Source organism: Myxocyprinus asiaticus, chromosome 15, assembly GCF_019703515.2.
Source record: "Myxocyprinus asiaticus isolate MX2 ecotype Aquarium Trade chromosome 15, UBuf_Myxa_2, whole genome shotgun sequence".
In the NCBI taxonomy this organism is placed as follows: Eukaryota; Metazoa; Chordata; class Actinopteri; order Cypriniformes; family Catostomidae; genus Myxocyprinus; species Myxocyprinus asiaticus.
This window is the reverse complement of record NC_059358.1, coordinates 1,970,424-1,982,028: the sequence shown is the minus strand read 5'-3', so window position 1 is coordinate 1,982,028 and position 11,605 is coordinate 1,970,424. Positions and strand designations below refer to the sequence as shown.

Genomic DNA, 11,605 nt, shown 5'->3' with positions numbered 1-11,605 from the left:
TGCCAAAGAAAAGACAAATCACAAATGAGATCTCATTAAAAGAATATTCCGTGTTTAATGCAACTTAAGCTCAATCGACAGCATTTGTGGCATAATGCTGATTACCACACATAATAATTTCGGCTCATCCCTCCTTTTCATAAAAAAAAAGGACGAATCGAGGTTCCAGTGAGGCACTTACAATGGAAGTCAATGGGGGTCAATAATCTGTAAACATTAAAATACTCACTGTTTCAAAATTATAGACACAAGACGTAAACAATTTGTGTGTTAACGTGATTTTAGTGTCATAAAACCGCTTACTAACCACATCTGTGTAAAATTATAGCCATTTTTACAACTTCGTTTCCATGACGATGTAACGCCGGTAAACCCTACTATCTGGTAAACGTTGTAACGCCGCTAAATCTCCAATTTTATCACATTAACATGCATATTGTTTATGTCTTGTGTCTATATTTTTGCAACAGTGAGTATTTTAACATTTATGGATTGACCCCATTGACTTCCATTGTAAGTGTCTCACTGGAACACAGATTTGTGCTTTTTTTTTAATTTATTTTGTTTTTATCCCCTCTTCTCCCAATGTTGGAATGCCCAATTCCCACTACTTAGTAGGTCCTCGTGGTGGCGCGGTTACTCACCTCAATCCGGGTGGTGGAGGACAAGTCTCAGTTGCCTCCGCTTCTGAGACCGTCAATCCACGCATCTTATCACGTGACCGCGGAGACTCACAGCATGTGGAGGCTCATGCTACTCTCCGCGATCCACACACAACTTACCACACGCCCCAACCACTAATCGTGACCACGAGGAGTTTACCCCATGTGACTCTGTTTTATCACTTCAGAAGACATGCATTAACCTCTTGAATCGTATGGATTACTTTTATGCTACCTTTAAAGTTTTGTACCCCTTTGACTTACATTGTATGGACAAAAACACCTCGTACTTTCTTCAAAATATCTTTGTTTGTGTTCGGCAGAAGGAAGAAAGTCATACAAGTTTGAGACGGCATGAGGGCAAGTAAATGATGAAATCATTATCACTGTTTCTTTAAATGAGAACTACCTAAAGTCTTCTTAATTATTAAAGAGCAACCTCTGAGAAATACAACTTTCCTCGAGGTCTGTTTCCCAAAATACTTAATACACTGTCACAGTGGAGGGTTTATCCTGAAGTCCTTGAGAGAGTCTGATATCAGGCTTCTGTGTGTGTCCTACACTCCCACACCAGAGACGGTTTGATTCCCAGACCGCCTGTGTGTGTGTGTGTGTGTGTGTGTGTGTGTGTGTGTTCTCTCAGGGTCGTGTGAGGCGGTCACATCACTAATGTCTCCTTCTCTGATCGACTCTTGAAGACTACACAGCTTTATTAAGACTCTGGATACACACACAGAAATCTGGATATATTGTAGGCATCCACGGCTTTGTGAGTACAATCAGTGCAAGATATTGTTTAAAGGAGATTATTAGCATTGCCTTATAATGTGCTTTATAAATGGATAGTTCTGACTCTAAATTATGATTGGATGAGCTGTTTTTTCGAAGCGGATGTCAAATTAAACGCACACCTGTGACCGCACATTCTATAGTATACGGCAAGTTTTTATTTAGCTTATCAACCATAAACACTTTATAGTTACACTAATGAACTACTGTTAAGGATTAAGGAAATGTTTCAGGTTATTAATATCAATAAATTATTGAACTTTGGTGTCTTTTGTCATATTGCTCATTTATAAAAGCAAAAAAAAAAAAAAATAAAAATAAAAAAACTAAAAAAACATTCAAAGCCATGCAACAAAGTGATTTTACCATGGTTAAAGGGATAGTTCACCCAAAAATGAAAATTCTCTCATTATTTACTCACCCTCATGCCATCCCAGATGTGTATGACTTTCTTTCTTCTGCAGAATGCTTTTTAGAAGATTTTTAGAAGAATATTTCAGTTCTGTAGGTCCATACAATGCAAGTGACCAAAACTTTGATCCTCCAAAATGCACATAAAGTCAGCATAAAAGTAATCCACATGACTCCAGTGGTTTAATCCATGTCTTCAGAAGTGATATGATAGGTTTGAGTAAGAAACAGATCAATATTTAAGTCCCAAACCTTTTGACCAGTCCCGATCCTTAGATGGTGATATGCATGAAGAATGCAAACTGCCAAAAAAGAAAAGAAGAATGTGAAAGTGAAAGTAGAGATTTATAGTAAAAAAAAGGACTTAAACATTGATCTTTTTCTCACCCACAACTATCATATCACTTCTGAAGACATGGATTAAACCACTGGAGTCGTATGGAGTACTTTTATGCTGCCTTTATGTGCTTTTTGGAGATTCAGAGTTCTGGTTACCATTCACTTGCATTGTGTGAACATACAGAGCTGAAATATTCTTCTAGAAATCTTCATTTGTGTTCTGCAAGAGAAAGAAAGTCATGGCCATCCAGGATGGCATGAGGGTGAGTAAATGATGAGAGAATTTTCATTTTTGGGAGAACTATCCCTTTAAGGGGGGGTTAGGATCTAAAATCACCTCTTTATCCAAGTAAATTCATAGTAATGCACAGCCTCTTGTGGCTAATTGCTTTATTGCCCACTGAGCTTAAAGGCTTAAACACTTTTCAGTGGCACTTATGAGGTTACATTTCAGTTAGGAGGCAGTTACTTATGTAGGCAGTAGACACTATAGATTTTGCAACTGTGCATTAGTCTCCATGAAATCTCCATTTCATCTCATTGTCTTGGAGAATCAACTGAGATATTAAAGAGATCTCGTTTGGCATGTAACATTCGATTAAGGATGATTCGCACAAGCAGAGATGAAAGAGAGCTTGGTCACACTTTATACTAGGTAGCCTTAACTACTATGTACTAACATTAAATACATTCAAGACTATGTATTTACTGTGTAACTACATGTTGTTCTGCAAATTTCCCACATTTGCTGCTACTGAGGATGAGGATGAGGTACGGGTAGGTTTAGGAGTAAGGGTGGGGTTAGGGGTTAGAGATAGGTTTTGGGGTAAGGGTTGGGTTGGGTTAGGGGTAAAGTTAATAGTGTAACTACAAATGTAATTAAATGCAAGTACTTTAAATGTAATTACAATGCAACAACATGTATGTACATAATATGTACATTGTATCAAATGGTTAAGTACATAGTAGTTAAGGCCACCTAATATAAAGTGGGTCTGACAGCATTTATCTGTGTATAAAGTGAATATAGCAGGTATTGTCATTAAGATGAGTCAGGCTCATTGGAGGAAGCAGTAAAGTGCGGGTGGCCTCCAGTGTAACTGAGGTGAGAACAGGGTGTCACATTCCACAGTAAGACAGACACAGCTGGTCGTCTCCTCTTCAACAAACACTGACCTGCATTAGACTTGCACATGTACATGCTGCAGGACTGACTTATTTTGTTCACGATTAGTCAGGATGAAAACCGCCCATACGTCCCGCACTTTCTCCCTTATATTCAGATTAGCGATCGATCCATATGGGTTTGTCAGTGGATGATTTTTAAACCTGGCAATCTTGAATATTCGGTTGTTATTTGTTATTAGTGGCTTAATTTTAGAGCATTACTGAACTTTGAATGCATTGATGTAAATGTTATATTTCTAGCGACTGCCATATTTACATTAGCAGAAAAAAGGTACTAAACTGTACCTCTGTCACAGGGATGGTACCCCTCAAGAGGGGGCTTTTTGCACCTCTTGTTAAAGTTTTGCGGTATATCATTGTACCCTTAATGGTATAGTGCTCCCAAAAATGAAAATTCTCTCATCATTTACTCACCCTCATGCCATCCCAGATGTGTATGACTTTCTTTCTTCTGCAGAACACAAATTAAGATTTTTAGAAGAATATTTCAGCTCTGTAGGTCCATACAATGCAAGTGAAAGGTGTCCAGAACTTTGAAGCTCCAAAAAGCACATAAAGGCAGCATAAAAGTAATCCGAACGACTCCAGTGGTTTAATCCATTCTTCAGAAGTGATATGATAGGTGTGGGTGAGAAACAGATCAATATTTAAGTCCTTTTTTTACTTTAAATCTTTTTTACTTTAAATCTTTGACCAGCCCCAACCCGTAGGTGGCGATGTGCATGAAGAATGCGAATTGCCAAAAAAGAAAAGAAGAATGTGAAAGTGAAAGTGGAGATTTATATTAAAAAAAGGACTTAAATTTACATGTTGACTTTGAAAATGCAAACTGAAATTGAGAAGTAAAAGATAAAATAAAAGCTCAAATTAAAAGTTCAATTTAAACTGAGCTTTGCATTTTAATTTGGATTCTGTCACTATTATTGTGTAAACATTCAGAAAATGCTTCGGAGAAAATGAATTTGCAGTTTCTTTTTCACATTTGCATTTTCCATTTAATAATGGCAGTCCTCAAGATTGGAGTGAAAATTTAATGTCAAATCATTAATTGCATTTTAGTTTTTAATTTGACAGGCACAATGAAATTGTGAAATTTTAAATGAACATTTAATCATTTAATTTCCTTTTTAATTTGGCATATTTATTTGACCAGAAAATTAAACAGACACAGAGTAAGGAAAAAAATAAAAAAAATAATAAAAATAAATAAATAAATATATATATATATATATATATATATATATATATATATATATTTTGTTATTTATTTATTTATTTTTTGCAGTGAACCCCATAAACCTGACACAATGTGATGATGCAACATTTTTTTATTTAAATGAGATTGTGAAAAAAAATACTCTGCTAAAGATTTTGAGAGAATAATTACTTACATTTTGGTCTGTTCCTCACACAAAGCTACTTGACTTCACAATGCTTTGTCTCTGAAATTTTAAATCAAAATTAAATAATTTTATATTATTTTTAATTTGGCATATGCTTTGCAGACAGGTTGTGAAAATGAAACGGTTGATGGGGTTTTCATTTTTATAATTGTATTTATTCATTTATGAATAATCAGCAGAAAATAAGCTTCACACTGTGGGACGGCATCACTTTACTTGAGAAGAGTTGGTCAGATAAAACTAAATTGTGACTGTTTTTGACCAACAAACTAACAAAATAGAACGTAAATAACATTATAAGTCATGGAAAATGTATAAGTGCAGAAGTAAATTTGACATGCTTGTGTCTGCCTCGTTTCTATGAGTGTCTGTTTACACATTTGTGAAAAGTTTGTGATTATTGTGATCTGTGAGTGCAGTTTCAACATACATATACAAATATTTACTGTACAGCTTCTCATATCTGAATCTACAAGCTTACCCATGTTTCAACACTTAGAGTTGCATAATTTGATGCAATACTTAAAAAAACAAAATTTGGCAAAAAGGTCCAAATATACCTAAATATTCAAGATTTACATTTGAGGCTGTTTGCAAACCTTTTTTATTATTATTATACTTTTTATGGTCTGTTGTCCTAGCAACATGTAAATAATCAAGATTCATAATGTGGTTGAACACACATATGAACAAACAGTAAAAACAGCTGCAGTGTCAAAACAACAGCCCCCTAGTGGAGGACAGACAGATTATGGATTATGGGTTTTGGAGTGGATGCTTATAAAGATATGGACTCAGTGTTTACTAAAAACCTTAAATACCTCAATCAGATAAGAGAAGAATTTCCTGTGTGTTTTTAGTCCTGAGCACAAGTTCATGTTGAACAAAGTGTTTCTCGTTTTACATACCGGATTTATTTACGCAAAAGTGCAAATTTTGTCATTATTTCATGTCATTTCAAAACCGCAAAAGTCCTTTTCTTAATCAGTTTTCCAGAAAATGTCTTAATATCCTTACATCAAAACAAATTTACTTGAGAAGAAAAAAGACTGTGATTGTGAATAAGACTCTTAGTTGCTTACGCTAAAGATTTTGAGAAAATATAAACGTACATTTTTGTCTGTTCCTTACACAAAGCCACTGAATGACTTCAGAACACTTGTAATATAGCGGACGACCTGTATGGACTACTTTAATTCTCTCACAAGTTCTCTACAGCTGGGCGATGTTTCAAATATTCACGATTGTAAGGGGGTTCAGTGGAAAGGAGGAGGCGAGAACCGGCTTAATAATATAAATAATAATTTAATAAACAACTTAAACACACAACCAAAAACCACACAGTACAGCTGCCTGCAATTCTCTCTCTCTCGAACTGTCGTCCCCGGCCGCCTTTATCCCTCGCGCGCCCCATCAAGCTGATTGGGGACCGGGTGTGTCTCATTCCAGCCCGGCCCCGCCCTCCTCGGCTCTACAACGATATAATCACAATAATTTTGCTGACGGTATAGGGCTGCACAATGAATCGGAATAACATCGGTCACATGTGGTCATTAAACGGTCAAAGTCTGCGATTCAATTCAGTTAATCCATGTTCTGTGCACACGTTGGGCTCATGACAGTGTTTCTGGCGCTCTCAGAGCATTTAAAATGCTGCAGGTTCACATATTCGGGCAATTCCAAACAGTTCTTACTGCTGCAAGTTATTGTACAGATCTAAAAACAATGCAAGGATCACAGAAAAGGAGGAGACGACAGCATTTCACCAGATACTCTTTAAGAAACCATGTCAAATGCCAGTGGCGAGCGCTGACTTTTTCAACTGGGTATGCGGTGTGACGTCCCAAACCTAACCCCCACCCCACCCATGACAAAACCAAACGCAGCTGGTAAACGGTACGGATCGGCTTACGACACACTCAAAGACACAAACCAAAGGCGAAAGAAAAGAAACACCATAGCAGGTGTAGATATAAAAGAATACCCATTTTCGGGGGCCTGGGTTGCTCAGCGAGTCTTGACGCTGACTGTCACACCTGGAGTCGCGAGTTGGACTCCAGCCAGGTCTCCTAAGCAACCGAATTGGCCTGGTTGCTAGGGAGGGTAGAGTCACATGAGGTAACCTCCTCGTGGTCACTATAATGTGGTTCGCTCTTGGTGGGGTGCGTGGTGAGTTGTGCGTGGATGTCGCGGAGAATAGCGTTGAAGCCTCCACACGCGCTATGTCTCCGCGGTAACGCACTCAACAAGCCACGTAATAAGATGCGCGGATTGACGGTCTCAGACGCGGAGGAAACTGAGATTCGTCCTCCGCCACCCGGATTGAGGCGAGTCACTACGCCACCACGAGGACTTAGAGCGCATTGGGAATTGGGCATGCCAAATAAAAAAATAAAAAAGAATACCCATTTTCCTACCTTATTTGTAAATTAAATTCATTCTCCGATCATTCTTCGGGAAATCTACTGATTCCTTTTTGGAGATGCTGTCAGGTGTCTTCAGTTGGGGCAAAAAACGGATTTAAATGTAGTGTTTCAGGTTCATCCAAGGGCGTATATTTGGCTTGAACATTGGGGGGGTTGCAGCTTGAAGCATTTACCCATGTTTCCATTAATCATATTATATAATCTACGCCCCTGGGTTTGTCCATTTTAAAAGCCAGCAGGGTAAGGGCTTTACTAGCTAATATCTTTGGTGTATCAAAGTGCCAAACGCCAGCTGCTGCTTAAAGCGTTGTTATGTTATGATACATGTTAGCTACGTTTTTTCCATGTTGTGTATGTCAAAAATGTGGGGGAATATGTTTTCAGAGAATTTTCACAAATTTATTTGTTTGAGAAAAACATAAAAATATACAGTTATGGTTTACTTTTTTGTTAATTTGATTTAGCTGAATTAGTTTGACATCAGCTGCATTCAGGTGATTTTCTGTAATCGAAACCTGACAACAGTAGCTCGTTTTCCCGCTTCGGCGAGCAATTTGTGTTCAGCTTTTCTAGCGCATTAAATCGTCTACATGCAAACCAACCAATGAGAACGCGGGACAATCATGTCGATTCGTAGCAATAGAGCGTAGGCTCCAAAGCTACTGTGGATCTGCTCGCACGAATCCCTTCTTTAACTGAAACAGATTGCAGAAAACTACCGTCATTTGGCAGTGGAATAACAAGAGGACAGAGACAGTATTTCCAACTATTTATTATGTAAATAAGATTGATGTTACACCTCAAATGACAATGAAATTAAATCCCCTCACTCATTCTCTCGAATGGCTCGGGTATGCAGAGTGTTTGCAGCTTATATAGACCGCACGCTGTTGTCAAACGCACAATACACTTTCAGTGTTCGCCAAATTAAAAGCTCCAGGTGAAGGTGAAGTAAATACGACTGTATTACTAATGTATAAAACATATCGAAATAATCCTCAAAATAATACGAATAATTCGGTATTACACTATAATCATAAGCATGACTGGGTTCTACAATTATTATTCATTATTATAATAATATTAAACTTGGCGCTAAAATAATAAGAGTTAAGTTGTAGTTTTTGCACGCCCTATAAAATATATATATATATATTTATAACCAAAAATAATTGTAGTAAAAATATTTTAGTATTTAAATTATGCTTTTAATACCATGTATTGTTGTATATTGGTGCATAAAAATTAATTAAATAATAATATTTCCTTTATGGTCATTTAGTGAGAAATTGTGGACAACATACCTTCATTATTTATGTAGCTAGATTTTTAGTTGGCCACAGAAGCTGTTTGGCTGAAATGATGCTTCCTCTGAAAACAAAACAAAACAAAAAAACAACACTTTTAAGCCGTTTCATAGCAAATACATAATTATCGAGATATCAATCGATTATCATCAATAGGCTGAAAAATATAATCCAGCCCTAATGGTCACTATGAACTGTTGTTGTAAGAATAAAATGTCTTCTTTAAAATAACAGCAAACAGTTTGGAACAACATAAGGGTGAGTTAATAATGACAGAATTATCAGTTTTGGGTGAACTATTCCTTTAAATTATTAATAAAGGTCATTGAGATTCATATTATCCCTCATAACACAAAACAAGATAATTGTGGTGTGATATCAAGAAAACCTGGACTAAAAATTCTTGAGGATACGCCTTGATGCTTCAGTGATTCACAGTGTAAATCTGATGTCACATTGTTGTGTGTGACTAATGCTGTGTGATAAGAATCCAGTCCTTCTAAATATAACCTAACATTACCCATACTACACTAGCTGCTCTGTTGACTTACTATTATTTAACTGGATCTTGTCTAGGTTAACACAGTATCTCTCCTCACAGGCATTCCTGTTTTCCCAATGTTAAGGTTCAGGAAGATCTTTAGGTGGTAATGGACGTGTCTGACATGTTTTGAGCATACACACATTCCATAGCAGTGTGCGAACATGTTCATTTTTCCATGCACCTGGCGCAGGTGTGATGCATGCAGCGCAGTTATTCTAAATTATGAATTTTGAGTGCTTTTGAAATCAGTTTTCTTTAAATAGTTTTTTTTTGGTTTTACCTGTAGGTAAATGTGTAGTTTGTGTCAGTCAGTTTGGATTCTTCGCTGTTTCCCTGACAAGATTTAGAGCAACATTTTCCTTGCGTTCAGTCTGATGTTTAAGCACAGATGTGGTGCATGCGATGCAGCATGCAAATATTCAAGAGATAAATGTGTTGCTGTTTGCGAATCTTTTTGTTCATTTCACTTGTCCTTCACTGAATGTGATCTTTTGGTGCAGATGTTATACGATGCATGCAATGCATCTGTTTAAATCTGAGGCTGTTTGTACACCTTATTAGTGCATTTAATTAACTTTATAGAAACATTAACCCACATAATCAAGATTTAAATTTGAGAAACTTCTTTTCCAGTTTTTCGAAGCAGATATTTTAGAGTAGATGCATGCATAGCGACATGCAAATGGGTAGTTATACTTTTGGAAAGTTGATGTGTATCATGCTATACTCGATCTAAGACTGTTTTAAACAGCATTTTGCATTTTTGTAATTATTATGTATCAAGCTTTCATTGTGTTTTAGGGACTCAATAATTGTACTTTTAATAATAACACTGACAAAAGTGTTCAAAAGGTTCCTTAATATTTAAGATTTACATTTGAGGCTGTTTGCAAACCTTTATTACTATTATTTACTTATTACATTATTATTATTGACTTTTTGTGGTCTGTTTTCCTAGCAACATCATGTTAATAATCAAGATTTAAATTTGAGGATGTTTACAAACCTTAAAACATTTTTTGAGCTTAATATGAATGCAATGCAACATGCAAATAACCCAAATTCAGGTTTGAGGCTGTTTTTTCCTAACTAGACATTAACCAACAAAAGTCGAGTAAGTGTTAGTACTAGTTTAGGGATTTAGTAAACTTTTTACAGATGGTTTTGAAGCAGGGTTTTCAGTGGTGATGCAGTACATGCAAATTAACGTGCAAATGAGTTTTGATGTTTTTAAAGTTTACTTGAATGTTCAAGATTTATTTGAGGTTGATTGCAAACCTTTTTGAATTTCTTTTACAGTCTACTTTCCTAACTGGAAGCTATCCTACAAATGTCTAGTTTGTGTCAGCTCTGGTTTAGGGATTAGAAGTTTCCCTGACAAGATTTAAAGGAACACCATTGTAGTTGAGTGACCTGAATTGCCAATGGCATGCTGATGTCTTCTTTTCCTTTTTTCCCTCCTTCTTTTACAAAAGCGACAGCGTAAGCTGAAACCCTAGTCCATTTGTTTTGTCCGGACAAAGAGAGGGAGTGAGAGCGGGGGAGCTTTGACCAGTCCAGAGTAGGGGGGGTAGTAAAGGTTAGTTCTCCTGCGGGGCAGTTGTGGAGATGGGGGTGTTGTTATGGTGTGTAGCTCAGATTGTGTGTTTTCTCAGTGCTTAAGGAAATTGCATCAGTATGCATTATCCAGCTGGGAGAGGCTGGAGGAATGACACTGGGAGGAGGGCCGAATCCGAGCTCAAACTTCCCACAGAGGCAGAGAGACATCGGATGGTGTAGTCATGGACACAGCAGAGCTGCCGCGCTGAGGTGTGGACATACACTGGATTTATTAACTAAACCTATTTATTTATTTGTTTGTTTATCCCTTTGAACCTTGAATGCGAACACTGAGCACTATGCACTCTCGAGCCAAGTCGCGCAGCTGTGAGAATTACCTGTGTATAAAGGTAAGCTCTGGACTGCACTGTTTTGCTGTGAATTATATTTGACACACAAAAAGAAAGATTGTTATTTAAGTGAGTTATATTCTTTTCAGTTTGTTTATTATGTTAATCACAACTTGGAAAAGTTAAATAACTGAAGCCACTTTTCCATTGGGATTGTGCATGGCATTTGGTCTTCTATGAGATGTTTTTTTGTATCAGGTATTTGTGTTGCCTATTATTGCTAAAGAAATAAAATACTGTAGCGGTACCATGGTATATTGGTTACTGATGGCAATACCATGGTACTTTTGGGCTATTCCATCGTGATACTGAATGATTACTGTGTTAATTTACCATGGTATTTACATGCTACTCCAGGCTCCTCTTGAAATAATGCCATGCAACTTTAGTTTTGACTGTTTGAGGCATTTCAGTGCACAATTTAAAGTACATTTAGAACTCTTTAGAGAGATAGATCCTTTTTAAAGAGTTTTGTAACATTCTGTAGCTGATAGGAAACCAGTTCAGAATGGGAGATTTAATATAGTTTGACTTGTTAAAGTGTCACATTTTGGAAGTTTGGACACATTTGACTACATTTCTGTTTC

The 11,605-nt window shown here is 36.8% G+C and overlaps 1 protein-coding gene across 1 annotated transcript in view; it reads left to right on the top strand.

Moving 5' to 3' along the window:
* The first annotated feature begins 10,834 nt into the window (after positions 1-10,834).
* zgc:158766 (uncharacterized protein LOC100009641 homolog) overlaps positions 10,835-11,605 on the top strand; it is a 78,430-nt gene continuing 77,659 nt past the window's right edge. The window contains exon 1 of the mRNA XM_051719121.1: positions 10,835-11,018. Coding sequence (XP_051575081.1) covers positions 10,950-11,018 — 69 coding nt within the window. The 5' untranslated portion in view covers positions 10,835-10,949. The remainder of the gene's footprint in view (positions 11,019-11,605) is intronic.